Source organism: Coffea arabica, chromosome 2e (assembly GCF_036785885.1).
Source record: "Coffea arabica cultivar ET-39 chromosome 2e, Coffea Arabica ET-39 HiFi, whole genome shotgun sequence".
NCBI lineage: Eukaryota > Viridiplantae > Streptophyta > Magnoliopsida > Gentianales > Rubiaceae > Coffea > Coffea arabica.
Genome location: NC_092313.1, coordinates 25329781 through 25348369, shown reverse-complemented (window position 1 = coordinate 25348369; position 18589 = coordinate 25329781). Strand labels below are relative to the sequence as shown.

The following is an 18589-nucleotide window of genomic DNA, read 5'->3' as shown; positions in this document are numbered from 1 at the left end:
CTGCTTACTGTTTATGATATATTTAACTTTTACGTACAAAGAAAATTGATTTGGTTTGAATTTTTAATCCTAATCTTTTGATTATGGGAGAATGACATTATTTTGGTTAAACATGAAATCGCACTATCATTTCCTTCCCTGGACGTATAGCTTTCTTTCTGAAATTGTTTAGAAGGAGACGTGACATATACCAAGTATAATGGCAAAAAGGAGCAAGGACCCTAGTTACTTTCTCTGGAGATGACAATTAGGATTTCCACCAGTGGAAAATTGGCATATGCCAATATAAGCACAGCAATTCACAACCAAAGACTAGTGATTTACAATATCACCACATCATCTGCTATTGATTATCATAACAAGCTTTGAAATAGTATCATCCACTAAAGTAAAAGCAATTAAACTGCACAAGTTAAAGGAAGAACAAACTTTAACTCAGTAAAAGGTAGAGGGAAATATTTCACGGGCACTAGAGGCTAAAGCACCCATTTTGATCTTGTTACATAGAGCTGTTAATCTGAAATTGGCCTTCATAAGCTAAGCGACTGTCTCATTAACTCCTTGTCAGATACAAGAGAAGTCATTACATGAAGTAGAAGGCAAATCCCAAAGTCCATGCTTCCCCCTTCTTCGGCTCCTGGATTCACTATTAGTTTCCCGTCAAATTTATTTGTGCTCCCGTTTAGAACTGCGACAGGTTTCCCAAGTCCAAATTCTGTTACATACATGTTGAATCGTAGAGAGCATCCCAAGAGTTTGCTATAGGCATCAGGCGGATCACTAGCCCGAAGTAGTTCTCCGGATTGAAGCCATGATTCGATCTGTTCATGTGATACACGTGTCTGATTGATCACTGCATGATGCAATAACCACACTGCCCATCCTAGGCTTTGTTCCAGCAATTCACCATAGTCAGCTTTTGTTGACGTTGCCTATAGATAGTTACTGAAGCAGTTCTGAGACTTAGGTGGAACTGACCTGGATCTCTCATTTCTGACAATGTCGAAGATTTTTTTTTTTTTGATATGACTGAAAGTTTTGAGCCCTTGTTATACATCTCCAAAGATGAGCCAACAATGCTTGCAAGGAGGAAATCTCAGTGGTATTGTATTCAACATTTGTTTTTGCTTTCAGCTTTGCCACTGACTCTGATGAGAAATGGAATATTCTTTCCCTAATCACATCTTCTGGCGCTTTATCTACTTCATCTCTGTTGATAATGACTTGACCATGCTAGTCGTGAGTTAGTGGCAGGCTAAAAAATGGAATATATCGTTCTTGAGAAAACAATCGATGATCATGTATTGGAGGTCTTGAGATTACACTTGTTCTCCCCCGGCTTTGAATATTTTCTACCAAGAGTTCAAGAAATGCCAGAGAGATGTTCCATCCACAACCATATGGTACATGGAGCATCCAATGAAGATTCTATCTATCAATTCAGTGACTTGAATGGTCAACAAAGACTTTGTGTGGCCATAATAGTTGATTGACTTTGTGTGATCTCACATTCCCAGGAGCATATGTTGGTGAAAGTATATCATCTATAGCCAGGTCTAGCGATGCGTGGATAAATCGAGCCCTGAAACCTTTATTGCAGGCAATGTAAATTGCCAAGTCTATACTCTCTTCTTTTTTTAGTGTTGCAAGACGACCCGCTAATGGATAGAAATGAACAAGGGTAAGACAAAAAGATTCCTTGATCTTCTGCACAAGTTCTCCAAGTTGGTTCATGTCAAATCCTAGTGGCTTTGCAAAAAGAAGGAACTTCTGCATATATTATGTAAAGACCAATCAAGTCACATGTTGACAAGAACATTGGTTGTTTTGACCCTTCTAGCGTGTACTTTGGTTTGATAAAACATTCAGATACATATTGGACAGCCGCAGACTCCATTCTTATTACACCTCTTTGGTCCTAAGCTGGAGCAATTGGTTGTTTATTCCCTTTATATGTTTTTAACAACTACGAATGGCCAATCCCTTTGGATAGTGATCTTCTAGACAAGCAAACTAACTGCAGCTAAACGTTGATTGTTCATGAAGCCAATCTTAAGATTAAAGGCAACTTAAGATAAGGCCATGGTTCGTGGAGCATCCAATGAAGATCCCATCTATCAATTCAGTGACTTGAATGGTCAGCAAAGGTTTTGTGTGACCATTGTTGGTGCAATATTTACAACTTATTGGCAACATTTATTTAAAACCAATTAATAACCGGCATCATGGTTGATATTCACCCGGTATTGATTAATCGTAATCGGCTAATAGGAACTTATCGGTAGCATCTTTTTGAAGTTGATCAGTAATTGGTATGATGGCTGATATTCATACATCTATCGGTATGCACGAAGATATGCTGATATGTGTAAGTAGAAAATGGAGAAAGGAAGCCGATTATGCTAGGGAATCTATGTAGGGTCGACAGGTCATCAATAATCATCGTGGAGACAATCGGCTGTATCACAAGGAGCTCATCAATTGTGGCATATAAGGTCACATGGAGGCTTGATTGATAACTGGTCTTCAAAAATTAGCAGTTAGGAATGTATTGTTAGCGACACCAGTTCAAGGCTGATAGGTGTGAGTAATAAAGGTTCCATGGCAAATCGCTAACGATGGCCGATATTTACATATTCAACGATGTGTGCAAAGGAGTACTGCCAATACTAATTGATGAGGGTGCCAATACAAACGGAGCTGATATAGTAGATCAAGTATAGATAAAAGTAGAGCTGATGGTGGCAATTGGCTGGGAAAAGACGGGTGCATCAGCTCATGTTCCTATAAATTAGAGCTGAGGTAGTTACATGATCCCCAAGATTTGGGAATGGGCAGTTAACACTACCCTTGTTTGGAGACCATTATGGCTGACATGGAGTATAACATGGGCATTAAGGGGGTTAAGTTGCTAAATTTGAGGGAAAACTACACATCTATAAACAGATTGAGACGCGACTTTCACTCCACAAAAATGTCAAATCTGGTGCTTCTTTCACTTTAAAACAGCTTTTCTTAGAAATCATAGGCTAGAATTAGGATTTTCATAGCTTTCTTAGAAGATTTAGGCTAATTTCTAGGATTTCTAAATTTTCATGCAATCAGTTCATTTCTATTCCAAATTTTTATCTGTTTCACGTTTATCTTTGTACAAACAGGCAAGTTTAATTTGAGAATTCTTTCCAATTTCAAGTAATCCTAATGAGTTTTCCAGCACATTTTATGTTTCATAGTTCATCAACTTTAGTTTTCAGTTCTTGTTTCATTACTCTTTCCTTGTGACCAGTTACTCTTAGCACGAATTTTAAGTCCTTGAGATTACTAAGGCAGGACGAGCAGCAGTTGTCTTAGAAGTCAGTAAAATCGGTGCATTCTCACCCCTACCAAATCAATTCTTTCATAAGGTATTCCTAGTTTTTCTCGCACAAACTAGGTGGCACGCTAACAACCATCACTTTATCGGCAATTGTTTGTAGATCAGTAAAAATCAGCACAAACAACTATCATAGTTGATTGATCTCTTGTGATCAAACAATGATCTCACAATCCCAAGAACATATGTTGGTGAAAGTACATCATGAATAAATCGAGCCCCGAATCCTTTATTGCAGTCAATTTAAATTGCCAAGTCAGTACTTTGTTCTTTTTTTAGTGTTACAAGACGACCTGCTAATGGATAGAAATGAACAAGGGTGAGAGAAAAAGATTCATTGATCTTTTGCACAAGTTCTCAAATTTGGTTCGTGTCAAATCCCGGTGGCTTTGCAAAAAGAAGGCCCTTCTGCATATATTGTGCAAAGACCAATATCAATTCATATGGTGGCAAGAACATTGGTTGTTTTGATCCTTCTGTAGTGTACTTGGGTTTGATAAAACATTGAGATACATATTGGACAGCCACAGACTCCATTCCTATTACACCTCTTTGGACCTAAGCTAGCTGACAAGTAATTATTTTACTAGTTTTTATGTAGTCATTTGATTTATTTTTAAGTGTGTTTTTAATTAAAAATGATTAAATTAAGCTCTTTTTAGTTAACATGTGTAGTGGGGCAAATATCCTAATAGCCACGTGTCAGTTCGGACATGATGACCTGTTAGCTCGGCCAACCAATCTACGGATGCCACGTGTCAGATCGGATGCTGTGATATGGCAGCTCGGTTAGAGCAGCTCGGACATAGAGAGTATTAGTTCGGCCATTCCCACTGCCCCGCAAGCCATGTGGGCTTAATGGGCCGCGCCTCCCAAGCCTTTCGGGATCCACGGGTAAAATCCTAGCAAGACTCCCCCTTGACTAGGACTCAAAATCCGATAAAGAAACTCCATCCCTCCAGTCTATAAATATAGCACCACACAACGCTTCAAGATACACCATCTACAGTACTCTATACTGTTGCCCTACTCATAAGCTCTACTGACTTGACCGTCGGAGCTACTCCGGGGACTTCAGCCCCGCTTTTGTTCTTTCTTTGCAGGGCTGCCTGCTCAATTTCCCCCTCCCAGCTCGGCTACACTCAGCCAACCCGGCTCGTAGCAGCTCCGCTCGGACTGTCTTTGGCTCCCTGGCCAGCCCGCTAGCTCGCTCCCTCTCAACTCGCTTAGCCCGTCGTGGGAGTTACTCCGGGGAGCTAGCCCCCTCCGTTTATTTTTCTCTCTGCAGGACAGGTCGTTCGTTCTCTCCCTGTCAGTTCGGCCCATCGCTCCCTCTCAGCTCGCTCAGCTCGTCGCAGCTCAGCTCGGATCTTGTTTTTGGCAGCCGCATCAATTGGCGCCGTTTGTGGGAACGAGTTACTCTCTTTTGTGAAAACATACCGAAAACTAGATCGCAGAGGAACGTGGACGGATCTATGGGGAACAAGCAGAGTGATCCACAACACCCCCGTCAAGATCCAATCTTGGAGAACGAGAGGATTGAGCTCTCGCGGATCCCGCCAGAGCAGCTGGTGCAGTCAGTGGTGGCGAATCTGCCTACCTTCGAAGCCATTGTGAATTATCTGAAGGGACAATCCGGGGATCATCCCGGCTAGGAACGCAGGGCACGAAGGGCGAACGGAACTGGGCCGTCGGAATCTAAAACAGGGAGCCCTAACCCCCGACCGAAGAGGGCACGGAAGGAGCTCACACGTGAGCAGGTTGAGGTTCTGCAGTCCTCCCACAAGAACTCCCGAACTGATCACCCGGAGCCCATCCCCGGGCTCCCGCGGATGGAGTTCCCTCTCAGGAAGGAGGAATACCAGATGCAGGATGAACTGGATCTGTTGGAGAACAGGTACACCGCTTCAACCTTCATACCAGATATCGAAGATTATCCGTTGCCCGCAAAGTTCAAGATTCCTTCCATGAAGTCCTATGATGCGACCACGGACCCGGAAGATCACTTGTTCGCATTCATGACGCAAATGCGCCTGCAAACAGCCGCGGATGCGGTCAGATGCAAGACCTTTCCAATATTCCTGGAGGGAAAGACGCGCCAGTGGTTCCAGGGACTACCTTCCAGGTCAGTTCGGTCCTTCAGCCAGCTCGCGCTACTGTTCTCAACTCAGTTCATTTCGTCGCGAGCCTTTTCCAAGAGCACTGCTCACCTGCTGACAATCCATCAAAAGCTTGAGGAGTCACTGCGGGAATACATTGTGCGATTCAACGACGAGTCTCTCCAGGTCCGGGATCGGGACGATAAGGTCGTCATGGCCGCCTTCATTAACGGATTGCGCAAGCAGAAACTTTACACCGAGTTCGTGGAGAGACCTCCCAAGTCAGTTCGGGAGACGCTGAATCGAGCTCACGAGAAAGCTAATGCAGAGGAAGCCAATCGCTTGAAAAGCGCACAGGAGAGGCCGGAGAGGCTCGCGTTGAGTTAGCTAAGGCCAAATAGGCCAAGGAAGCTCTTGCGCGAGTTGAGGCAGAAGGCCGGAGAAGCTGCCGAGGTCACACAGGCCACAAAAACAGTCCAGGCCGAGCTGACCGGAGACACAGCTGAGGCCGAACAGGCCGGAGAAGCTGTCGAGGTCACACAGGCCGAGAGAGCAGCCAAGGCCGAACTGACCGGAGACGAGGCTGAGGCCGAGCAGGCCGGAGAAGTTGCCGAGGTCACACAAGCCATAAAGGCAGCCGAAACCGAGCAGACCAGAGGAGCAGCCGAAGCCAAACAGGACGGAGAAGCTGCTGAGATCGGACAAGCCAGAGAGGCTGTACAGGCCGAAGAGACCAAGGAGGTTGCCGAACAGGCCATCCCATCCTGGATATTGTATACCGATAGAGCATCAAGCAAGGGTGTGGAGTCGGGCTCCTCCTAATCAGCCCTACGGGAGAAGAATGGGCTCGCGTCTTGAGGTTCGACATCAATGCCACCAATAACGAGTCCGAGTATGAGGCTCTTTCATTAAATCACACTCACTCTGTCCATACATGACCTGAGTTGTTTGGCATAGCTCTGAACAAGTTAGAATCCAGTTCGGACAAATGTATTTAGTTGAGGTTGAACAATTTTTCACAAGTTAGAAGTCAGGTCGCGCATGGGTCTATCTTTTTGCCCAAATGTATGAACTATTTTGCATTAGTTGAAAGTCAGATCGCGCGCCGGCTCGGGGTCTGTTCGCACAAGTGTATTTAAACAGTATGATAAGAAAGACATGGATGAAAAATTTTGCTAAGTATAGAAGAAACAAAAGTCTATTCAGTCCACAAGAGTCTATTTACAAAGGAGGAGTTCATACAAAAAAGGACTGGTCCTACTCAGTTCGGTCTTACAAGTTGCTCGAGCAAGGGCCGCAATCGTGAAATCATGGGTCCCACACCGAACTGACTATTCGTCTCGAAACTTGGTCCAGACTCATGCGACTTTTCGATGACTCTAGACTCAAAGGGGGGCTAGTGTAGTGGGGCAAATTTCCCAATAGCCACGTGTCAGTTCGGACATGATGACCTGTCAGCTCGGCCAACCAATCTACAGATGCCACGTGTCAGATCGGATGCTGTGATATGGCAGCTTGGTCAGAGTAGCTCGGACATAGAGAGTATCAGTTCGGCCGTTTCCACCGCCCCGCAAGCCATGTGGGCTTATTGGGCCGCGCATCCCAAGCCTTTCGGGATCCACGGGTAAAACCCTAGCAAGACTCCCCCTTGACTAGGACTCAAAATCCTATAAGGGAACTCCCACCCTCCAGTCTATAAATATAGCACCACACAACACTTCAAGGTACACCATCTACAGTACTCTATACTGTTACCTTACTCATAAGCTCTACTGACTTGACCGTCGGAGCTACTCCGGGGACTTCAGCCCCGCCGTTGTTCTTGCTTTGCAGGGCTGCCTGCTCAATTTCCCCCGCCCAGCTCGGCTACACTCAGCCAACCCGGCTCGTAGCAGCTCCGCTCGGACTATGTCTTTGGCTCCCTGGCCAGCTTGCCAGCTCGCTCCCTCTCAGCTCGCTCAGCCCGTCGTGGGAGTTACTCGGGGGAGTTAGCCCCCTCCGTTTATTTTTCTCTCTGCAGGACAGGTTGTTCATTCTCTCCCTGTCAGTTCGGCCCATCAGCTCGCTCAGCTCGTCGCGGCTCAGCTCGAATCTTGTTTTTGGCAGCAGCATCAACATGCATTTAGCATGAGGAATTGAATTGGAAAATGCTTTTGAGCAAAATTAATGCACTTTTTGATAATTTTTGTAGGGAATTGAAGCACGTGAAAATTACAAAAATTCAAATTGAGATGATTGCAATGAAATTCAATTACAAAGGAAGCAAGTGATTAAAAGTTGGAGAATTTAAAGCTTCAAAATTGCAATGAAAAATTCAACTTTTGCACATTCGGACATGATTCACTAATCAGAAATGTTAGGCGGTAGCAAAGGAAGTGATCATCTAGTATTTCTCTCTCAGTGGAGACAGGGGAGCCCAATCTGCAAGGCAATCTGCAAGTTGTGACTTACGGATCCCTGATAAAGACAGGCCCACTTGCAGTTCGATTTCCAACTTTTTTCCAACTCAATTTATTAGAGAATAGCTGTATGATTAAGACTTGAAGAATCAAAAAACAGCTTTATGTATTTTCATTTGTGACTTTTTCTCCCAAAAATCTTCAATAAATACTCCATGTATTCCATTCATTTTGAGGAGAGGAGAGTAAGGTAGATATATTAAAAATCATAGATGATAAATAGAGTAGAGAAACTAGTTAAGTTAGCTTTAGCATCAAGCGAGAAGTTCTCTTTTGAGAAAATATTGATGTGAACTTGTAATTGAACTACAAAGTTGTGAAGAGAAGATTAAGGAACTTGTTTCATCATTTGAAGAAGTCTTCTTAATCCCTTACTCTTTATTTCTTTAAGTTCCTTCATGTCTTACAATACAAGTTTCGTGTGTAATACATATGAGTAATTAAACTCTTTCTTCTTAGAGAGAAAGATGAACTTATAGCTTCTTAGCTTGTGTTCACTTGAGTTGATTCAAGGGTGATTTGTGAACTTGTTAGTTCATATATTTGAATCTCACATTTATGGTTATTGATCACTAATTATAAATCATCCAAGCATGTGTTAAGTTTGTGCTTGAAATTGCCTTGCATGTATAGTTCAAGATATATGAACCTTAGTTTGCATTTTCATGTCAGTAGGAGATGCGTCTAAGTGAATTCAAGCTTGAAATTTCTTTGAGTTTCATGAACTTGTGCTAAATTAATTTATCATGTCAATAGGTGAAGATTTAGTATAAGTATCTTTGTTTATTTGTGAAAGCAATATACATACAATTCCGGAAATTACTTCCTTAACAAGTCGCAAATCAATAATCCTAATCATCCAAGTTAAGTACTTGCTTTGAGTTATAAGGGATTCTAATCTTTAGCATTTCTCTTTATTTGAATCTTAAGCTACCTTAATCTAACTTGTTCTTTGCTTTTGATTTAATTCTTGTTATCTACCGCCTACATGGTTGGTTGTACCACCCTACGGCCAGTATTATATTATGTTTAATGGCCGATTGTACTGCCTAATCCTTTATATTTCTTGTTTATTTACTTAATCGGTGTTTAGACAACAAAATAAGTTAAAAATCAATAGTACTTCATCAAGCCCTTGTGGGATCGACCCCTAATTATCACTATACTCAATACACGATCTGTATACTTGCAAAAAATTGGGGTATAAAGGCAAAAATTGATTGATAATTGGGAGAATTTAACTTTAAAGCGTAGACCACGTCAAGTTTTGGGTGCTGTTGCCAAGGATTTTAGATAATATTAGGACAAAAACAAGCTTTATTAATCTAAACTTGTTTCAATTTTAATTTTCCTTATGTAAACGTGCCAATTTACTAGTTTATATTAAGTAGTAGAATTTGTACTAATTCTTCTTAACTTTGGTGTTTTGTAGTGCATGCACCAATCTCTCTGTAACATACTACCATTTGATCCAGAAATTGAGAAAACGGCAAATTAGGAGAAGGCGTTTAGCTTGACAACAAGCTTAACAACAAGAAGTGGAAAGTGAAGGTGAAATTGTCATTGAATTGCCTCATTTAGAAGAAATGGCGGAGGAATGTGCAAATCACAATCAACAAGTCTTGAGAGATTTTGCTTTGCCATCTACGAAAGGATCTCAAACAAATATAGCACGATCAGCAGTCAATGCAAATAACTTTGAGATTAAGCCGACATTGATTCAAATGCTCCAACAAGAACAATTTGGAGGTAATATAACGGAGGATCCTAATGCTCATTTAGCTAATATTTTGGAGTAGGTGATGATACTATAAAGGTTCAATTGTTTCCTTTCTCTTTAAGAGATAAGGCTAAGGTAAGGCTTAATTCACATGCACAAAACACTTTCACTACTTGGGCCCATTAATCTAAGGCTTTCTTGAATAAGTACTTTCCACCTGAAAAAACTGCTAAACTATGCATGCAAATAACAAGTTTTGCTCTGTAGGATGGTGAATCATTATATGAGGCTTGGGAGAGATACAAAGAGTTACAACGGAGATGTCCACAAAATGGACTTCTCCAGTGGCTAATTGGTTAGATCTTCTACAATGGTTTAATATATCCTATGAAAACTTATATTGATGTAGCTGCAAGTGGAGTACTTATGGAAAAGTCGGCCGATGAGGTTCAACAATTAATTGAAGAAATGGTGGACAATAACTACCAATGGGTTAATGAGAGAGGTAACAGTAAAAACCATGCACATATGAATGAATTGGACACTTTAAACATGTTAAGTGCAAAAATGGACAATGTGGTGAAAATGCAAAATAGACAAGGTGAGGTTGGTCCAACTTCTAATAGTAATGTAGCACGTTGTACTCTTTGTGGAGAAAATCATGAAAGTACTAATTGTGTTACTATTGCACAGGAACAATATGTGAACAATTTCAACTGGCTAAATCAAAAGAATCCTTATTCTAACACTTACAATCAACAGTGGAGGAATCATCCAAATTTCGGGAGGAGAGACCAAGGAAATCAACAAAGATCAATCAATCCACCAGATTTTCAATCAAAACAAGCACTCATTGAATCCAAACTCTCATGAGAGATGGCCATTGAAAAATTAGCTAACACTACCAATAGCAATATGGATAGATTTGCTAAAGCAACCCTGGAGAGATTTGAAAGACTAGAGGGAAGAATGGATTAATTAACCTCAATGTATAGAAATGTAGAAGTCCAATTTGGTCAAATTGCCAATGCCGTAAACCCTAGAATACCAAGCAAAACCAAAGTCAATCCAAGGGAGCATCACATGACAATTACTTTTCGGAGTGGTAGACAATATGATGGTTCTTCTAATGTTGGGCTTAAGAGATAAAAAAAAAGGAAGAACAAGAGGAAAATATTTCGAATAATACCCTATCCAAAAATACTTTTAAATTTTTTACTCTTTTGGCTATAAAAAAATGTACCAACTCATTCTAAACTGTAATGAATAATTAAGAAAAAACTATGCAAAAGATGTCACTAACCTATGCCTCATTAAAAGAATATAAAAATTTTGGTATGCTACATTAAGGGAAATATTTTCTTTGCTATTTTGATAATAATTTAGGTAAAAACAATTGGAAAAGAAAATATAAAAATTCATTTAAAAAAAGCTATTGTAACAACTATTTTTTCACATAAGCACCTCTCTCCCTTAATTTTTTTTTTTTTTTTGGTTTTATGTTACCCCGGGTATTTTAACAATTATTTATCCACAAGAATTGGGAAAATAAAAAGTTGAAATAAAAAATGATTATTCTAGTAAGAGTTAATCCTATATACTTGAACAGTTTAAATATTATCATGATTAAATGAATGATACATATGCATAGTTGGTATTACTATTAAAAGTTAAGATTTACTAACTAACTTGAAAAGTAAAATAATTAGATTTACATATTAGCTTGTATATATGCCCATTGTTTAAAACAAATATGTACTTACATAGTTGTGTTATTAAATTTCTACATTAAGGAAAATACTTTGTTAGGTGTTATGAGATGATAGATAAAATGAGATATTGGCAGTGGAAGTTATTTGGCTTGATGATACAGATCCAGTATAACAAAAAGTCGTTATTTGCCTTGATTATCGTATTTGTTTAATGAATGCTTTCTTATTCGTACTACGTATGTTAGTCTATCTAAATGATTCGTTTCTTCCTAGTATCATGTATTTTTCTTTAACGAAATACCCTTTCTTGTATCAAACAAGTATTCACGTATAATCATGTGCCTCTGCATTGTTTTGATATAGCCAATGTAGTACTATTATCAAATTTTATATTTCATTTGCCACAATGTTTTCTACAAAACTATTGACAAAGTGATTTCAACCTTCCTGTGACTTTTTTTCTTTTCTATTCCACATTTATTTTAACCTTTGTGTGACTTTTTTCTTTTCTATTCCTCATTATTTTTTCATCTTTCATACCAAATATCGTATTATTGATTCTCTTAATCGCGAAACGATACTTAAAGAAATAATGTTAACGACCATGCACTATCACAACGAAATTGACATCGGCAACTGCTACTTACATCTTCATTATGTACCTTATATACATAATTTAGAAAATTTTGTATTTATTCCATAAAAACAAGAAATTATTTCCATAAACTATGTGAGATCTTTTAGCCACAAGCGAGTTATAAATTAACCACATTTCATTTTCATCTGTAAAGCATATGTGTTCAACTTCTAACCGATTACTTAAACTTAATTTCACTTCTATACTTTCACACAGGCCATTCCTATCATAAAAGACTGTCACACTCATTCAGAGGAGTCCTCCAAAATGCAAGTTGTTTTCGTAATTTGTCAGCCTGCATTAGAACTAGTTAAGGGGCCAAATTGTATAAGTTTCACTTTGTGTGGTAAATTATGACTATCCCCAACTTCGTGTCCATCAAATTATCAGGTGTGGCCCAAGAGGTTTTTTTATTTTTTATTTTTATTTTTTTATATCAATTACTTCCATAGAGCTTGATAGTTCTTTGATGGAGACTTGGAAGCATGTTCTTAATTCAAGCAAAAAATAGTTAGATTTTGGTGATTTTGAGGTCATTCATGTTTTTCTTTTAAAAAATTAGATGCATCGGCAACTTCACCTGCATCGGCCATGCATCTCCTCCACAGTATTGCTTTGGTGCTTGTCGGGAAAGAAAGAAGAATGGGCATCATGTGCGTGGTCTTAGCTGATACTCTTTGTTAGTTGTCGGGTGCCTTCCGGAATTCAAATACGTGTCTCATAATTTTTTATATGGTTGAAACTATAATAAACTATGTCATAATAAATGCTCAGTTAGCCTAATTTATTATAGAATAATTAATTCTTATCAGAATTAAAGTATTAACAACCTAAATTTAATTAGTAATCCACCAAATTTCAGGTATAAAATTTTATCTTTGTAATTATCTAGTTTATTTATGAATTTTAAGTGCAAAAGTTTATTAAGAACGATATTTATCTTTAAAATGAATTGTGTAATATATTATTTTTTAAGTTCATTTCATAACTTATAGAGTTTGGGGAATAATAAAATGTTATTAAAAGATTCTAAATAAATTTTGTTTTGGAGAAATAAAATAAGAATAAAAATATAATATATAATATAAGAAGAACAAAACTACTAACAAATGAATTGTTGGCCCAGTGGTGATTGCTCTCTACTTCTATGCATAAAGTTCCATGTTTGAACATTCATTGAATCATCTACACAAAATTTTTCCTATAACAACATATGAACCGGATTCCTTGAAAAATCGGCGAGTTCATTGGGTTTATTGGTTGAACCGTCGGTCCATTGACAAGTCAATGATCTAATTGCTTGAACAGTCCAATGAATGACCCAGCTCGACTTAGTTACTGGTTCATCTAGTTGATCGGTTGAACCGTTGGATCGAATCAAGTTTAATAACACTGGGGTATGTAAGTTGCCTATCATGTTTCTATTTAATTTCTCCATTTAGTCATTTACTCCTCAGACACTTCGTAAAAGTGCAATGGCTCACAGACTATTATCAAGGAAACAAAACAATAACTTTTGTAGCATGTAACAGTTACCCAGAAACTAAAACAACAATAATCTAAGATTTGGTAAAATTTTGAAAACTATTGATAAAACTTTCAAATATCTAAAGATTTTGAACAAAACCCCGGATTGAACAAGTATCATGGCCCCACAATGCTTTATGTGCAGGTACAACACTTAGCTTTTCACGAAATAAGAAATGACACATCAAGTTTCAAATTCTATTCGCTGTAAATAAAAATTACAATTCGTGAAGTGCGACAAACTTTACCGGATGGAAAGAGTAATACTTACTGCACATATATATGCAGTAAATATAAATTTATATATATTGTTTCTTGAAACTGCAACAATATATATATATATATATATACGTATATATTGTTTCTTGGCTTGATTTGTACTCATAAATAAAATCATTGCATTGATTTAGTGAAGAAAAACAATTAGTCCAAGCTCAAACTGCAGCTAGTATAAAATCTTCAACCATTAGAGAAGAGGAAAGCAACTAAAAAGGAAAAAGGACAACGCTCTCCGTAGTTTCAAGAAAGACGCCAGCTAAAATGTTGTTTATTAGGCACTTACAATATTACAATGTACTACAAGCCAAAGTAGTAAGCAAACTAATTAATTTTGCAACCAACAGTAAATTACTACATCACAAATACGCTTCTGAAAGGTAAATTCACTGGAGAACTGCCCTGCTGAAAATCTATTTGTTCTTGGAAATCTCAATAGGCAATCCCTTGGGGAATTGGATACCAGTAGGTGTCCGGATTCTCTCAGCTCCAGGAAGAACTCTCCAGCTGAAATTTCAAATTATACAAGCTTTTTTTGATGAGTTATCATTTTCTTCTTGCAATCATGCATATTAAAAAACGGAAGAAGTTATGTTGACATCAATTTATAATATATTAGAATTAGCTTCTATATGTATTTAAGCGAAGATGAAGGGAATTGTGATTTAGAAATCCTTACGTGTATTGTGTGACCAAGTAATGCAGAAAAAGTGACATCTGCACCTTTGCATAGTCAGCACCAACACAAAGCCTCGTACCACCAGCAAATGCCATGAAACTTTTTGATCCCACGTGTAATTCTTTGCCCTTTTGATTGAAATGAAAGCAGAAAAAACCTGAATTATTTTTACTTGATTTTGTTTAACTTTTGTTCCGTAAGTTTATCCTTCTTGTGTGTAAATTACTCGAATCTGTCGATGATCAAATTACCTCCCATCGCCATGGGTTAAATTCAAGGGGGTTTTCATATAGATTAGGATCCAAATGAACAGCTGGTGCACAAACCATTATCGTCCAGCCAGCAGGAATTGTATACCCTGCAAATCATTCGCACTTATTAGTCGGAACTGTAAGTTATAATGGAGGAAAGGAAGAACAATGGAAACCAATCATTTATTTCCTATATTTTTACTCCCATGAAAAAATGCCCAACCCAAGTAGTTATCAAAGAGAATTTTTCTTTCTCTTTTTTCTGGAAAGGAACCATGGGTCTAAAACAAGGAAAGTGCGACAAATGATTTTCAAGAAGATGCCAAATGACAGATTGAAGTATACCTTTTACATCAACTTCCTTGACAACTTTGCGCAAAATCCCAGGGGCAATATTTGCAAGTCTAACCGTTTCATTGATAACCTACAGTAGACAACAAAACTTAAGATGTAGATGGTGTAGCTCGCTCACTATATGATTCAAATGATGGATACAATGAAATGTCTGGTTAATTGAAACATACCATATGTGTGAAAGTCATAGATTTGTACTCTTTCCATGAAACACCGGAATCTTTTGCTTCTCGCTTTTCAAGAATATTTTCGTGCTCTCTCTACAAAAATGATTGACTATTTAAGTATGGAACAATCTTACATACTCTGTTAGTGTAAACATCCAATCATAACAATGTACACTATCAGTCAGTATATATAAATATATATATATATATATATATAAGTTGACCTTTGACCAAAAAAAAAAATCTATCAATATATATAGAATATTAATCCTTTTAAGTATTGAACCTGGACAAGAATTGGAGAATTGAAGGGTAAATACAGATAACAACGGGAGAAATTGTTTCGGAAAGTCATGGACCTTTAGTTCAGCCATAACTCGTGGATGGGTATTTAGATACCTCAAGGCCACAGTCAAAGATGTTGAAGTCGTTTCATGGGCAGCAAATAAAAACAAAAATACCAAGTCCCTCGCAATTTCTTCATTCAAAAAAGTGTCTTCTTTCTTTATTTCCTCGAGTAAATGGTCCGCAAAGTCATAGTCATTCGTAGCGCCATTATTGCCTGAGCGCTTCTTCTCAAAGATGTCGTGGATGACCTTCATTGCTTTCTTACGTCCCTGGAAAATGAAAATCATATAGTTCGTTCAAGCTGATACAGCATATATGAAAGCATAAATATTTTACTTAGTCATATATTTATAATGAATATCTTTTTGTTTTTTTTAGGTATAATGAACATCGATCTTTCAATATAAAAAGAATTCCAAATGACGAACAACGACAACAACAATTGATTACTTGTAAGCAAGCATGGAACGGTGTTCCCGGGATGTTGAGAGGAAATGAGATCAAGCCATCCATGAATGCCTTATAACTGTCTCTCAATTTTTGCCGATCCCTGCTTTCGTCATAGCCAAGCATCTTCTTGGCAGCATATTTAAATACCAACTGTAGAAAATGAGATTGTTCATTAATTACTACTTTTCATGCAACGCCTCTGTACGTATTGTCCGAATTCATCCTGATTAATATAATCAAATAGTAGGATGCTAATTAATTTACCTCTGCAGTTCCATCTCTAGCATCTAATTTTCCAAGTTTACTCCAAGAACTTAGAGATTCTTGAGTGCTGTCATCCATTTCATATATTAGCCTCTCTCTTAAGGCTTCGGGGCTAACAAACTTGAACGTTAAGCTCTTGAGGTACTTGTGGAAGTCTCCATGATGGGCAACTACACTTTGTTTCCCAATTATCTGGAAGAGACTCTCAGTATACCAAATTTGGAAAGCATTACCTTCTTGCTGGAAGACACGGTAGTTAACATCAGCATCAGTTGATACAACGATTGGCTGCCCAACTATACTCGTGCGAAAAATTGGCCCGTACCTGAAAATTCCCAAAGGAAAAAAAAAAAAAAAGAAACAAAGAAAAGGCAAAACAAAGCACAAATAAAATGTGAAAGAATACTAGAGTTGACAAAAATGGTAACATAATATAGCTTACAGCTGATGATATTATGTTACAAATGACATGATAATATGTTACAAAGACAAATAACATCTCTTAATTTATAACTATTACTGCTGTAATATTGTTAAAATATATATGTGATAGCTAGTTAAGAAATGGTTAGATGACCACTGGAGTACTGAGGTTGGCCCAATAATTAGGAGAGAGTATTAGAGTTTTCTCTACTGTCTAGTTCAAGATTTGAATTCTGTATCGGATAGTTGGGGAAAAAAAGGGTATGAAGAAAAATAGGCGACCAAAGAAAAAGAGGGATTAGATATACCTGGCCACTCTTTTTTGTACGAACGGTGGAACATCATCTGATGCATAAGGGGTGAAGTACTGAATTGTTTCTCCTAAAATTGGTAGTCCCATCGAACCTGGTGGTAATACCCCGTTACACTTGGGGTTTCTCCACCTATATACCCAGTGGCTGAAAAGTATAACAATAAGAGCAATGATAGCACAAGCAAACAACATGGTCCGTGGTTGTTGCACCAGAAATGCAAGGAAAGAAAGGAAAAGAGAGTAGCTAAATTGTTACTGTTTGCTGTATAAGGAATTTGGAAGTTTGAGCAACTTAAATAGATGGAGAGCGCAAGCTTTGGTAACGACGCGCTGTAAGATTATTGGCGATAGACATATTACCTGATGATCCAAATTTCACAGGAAATTGATGGATCCGAGGCCTCACAATTTGTGTTTCGTACAATTTCGTATAAGTTGACCTCTTGTGTAAATTAGTAGCATTTGGTGCGAATCAAAACCAGTTTGATATAAATCAGGTGCAGTTTAGTATATGTTAATTTGTTATTAATTGGTGTAAATCAGATACACTTTGGTATCAGTTGATTATTATCATTTAATATAAGTTGATTATTGTCATTTAGTATAAGCTGAAGGCAATTTGGTGTAGATTGAGAATAAATTGTTATTATACACTTGTGCGAAATGGAACTTGTGAGGCTCCATTTCCGAAATTGATAAAGAGGCAAAGGAAAAATCGGCTATAGTGGAAAGTCAATGTGAAGACCTATAGTGCTTGGTCACAGCGGATAGAGAGGGATCCGAGGCCTTACAATTTGTGTTTCGTACAAATTGACCTCTGGTGTAAATAAATAGGATTTCAGTGTGAATCAGATCCAATTTGTTGTAAATCAGATGCAGTTTAGTATATGTTAATTTGTTATTATTTGGTGCAAATCAGATACACTTTGGTATGAGTTGATTATTACTCCCTCTGTCTTGAATTATTTGTCGCACTTTGGGTCTCACACTTATTTTCAACAGTGCCAAGATTTCAAATGTTTTGGTCTAAGTTCCGGCAATACCTTTATTTAGTTTCTATGCATTATAACTTGTCAAATGGTAGAAAGATAATGGAATGGTGACAAGACGTGTGGGATCCATGCCTCAAGAATGTCTCTTGCTGTTTTGCGAAAGTATCTTACACGACCCTTGTTTGCACTTGCTCTCGGACTCACACCCATCAAGTGCACTTCTTTGTAGTTTTCTGGGGTCCATTGAAAGATTAAAAGAATCTGATATATTTAAGGGCATGAGATGGAAATGGGCGAAAGTTTTCATTGCTAATTGTGATAAGTGACATTAATTTTAGAACAGATGAAAAAGAATAATATGACACTTTCAATATGACGAAGAGAGTATCATTTAGTGTAAATTGAGGGTAATTTGGTATAGATTGAGAATAAATTATTAATTTACACCAACTTGTACGAAATGGAACTTGTGAGGCCCTATGTTAGAGAGGGAGAGGTAGCAAAAAATCTATCTTGGATGGGGTCAAAGGCGGTTGCAAATTCAA

At 38.0% G+C, this 18589-nt stretch overlaps 2 protein-coding genes and 1 non-coding gene across 3 annotated transcripts; all 3 read right to left on the bottom strand.

The window, feature by feature from the left end:
* Positions 1-530: 530 nt before the first annotated feature.
* Positions 531-1897, bottom strand: LOC113728814 (uncharacterized acetyltransferase At3g50280-like). The gene is made up of 3 exons (XM_027253176.1): positions 1874-1897; positions 1510-1770; positions 531-932 (listed from the first exon to the last, which is right to left on the bottom strand). The coding sequence occupies exons 1-3, from the start codon at positions 1895-1897 to the stop codon at positions 531-533; spliced, it is 687 nt and encodes a 228-aa protein (XP_027108977.1).
* Positions 1898-9882: 7985 nt separating this feature from the next.
* Positions 9883-9989, bottom strand: LOC113733526 (small nucleolar RNA R71). Its single transcript, XR_003459038.1, has one exon. It is a non-coding gene; the product is annotated as a small nucleolar RNA R71 (small nucleolar RNA).
* A 4055-nt stretch (positions 9990-14044) lies between these two features.
* Positions 14045-17328, bottom strand: LOC113732132 (cytochrome P450 87A3). The gene is made up of 9 exons (XM_027257775.2): positions 17048-17328; positions 16317-16641; positions 16053-16202; positions 15614-15871; positions 15258-15347; positions 15079-15157; positions 14734-14840; positions 14483-14610; positions 14045-14310 (listed from the first exon to the last, which is right to left on the bottom strand). Exons 1-9 carry the CDS (start codon positions 17242-17244, stop codon positions 14217-14219), a joined length of 1428 nt encoding a protein of 475 aa, XP_027113576.1. The 5' UTR covers positions 17245-17328; the 3' UTR covers positions 14045-14216.
* Between the last annotated feature and the right edge of the window lie 1261 nt (positions 17329-18589).

Coding starts and splice junctions, on each gene's coding strand:
- LOC113728814 (XM_027253176.1), bottom strand. CDS start 1,897: ATGGAGTCTGCGGCTGTCCAATAT. Junction 1,771..1,873: donor AGTCTGCGGCTGTCCAATAT/GTATCTGAATGT, acceptor TAATATATGCAG/AAGTTCCTTCTTTTTGCAAA. Junction 933..1,509: donor CAACATATGCTCCTGGGAAT/GTGAGATCACAC, acceptor AACTATCTATAG/GCAACGTCAACAAAAGCTGA.
- LOC113732132 (XM_027257775.2), bottom strand. CDS start 17,244: ATGTTGTTTGCTTGTGCTATCATTGCTCTTATTGTTATACTTTTCAGC. Junction 15,158..15,257: donor CTATGACTTTCACACATATG/GTATGTTTCAAT, acceptor TGTCTACTGTAG/GTTATCAATGAAACGGTTAG. Junction 14,841..15,078: donor CAAGGAAGTTGATGTAAAAG/GTATACTTCAAT, acceptor AATGATTTGCAG/GGTATACAATTCCTGCTGGC.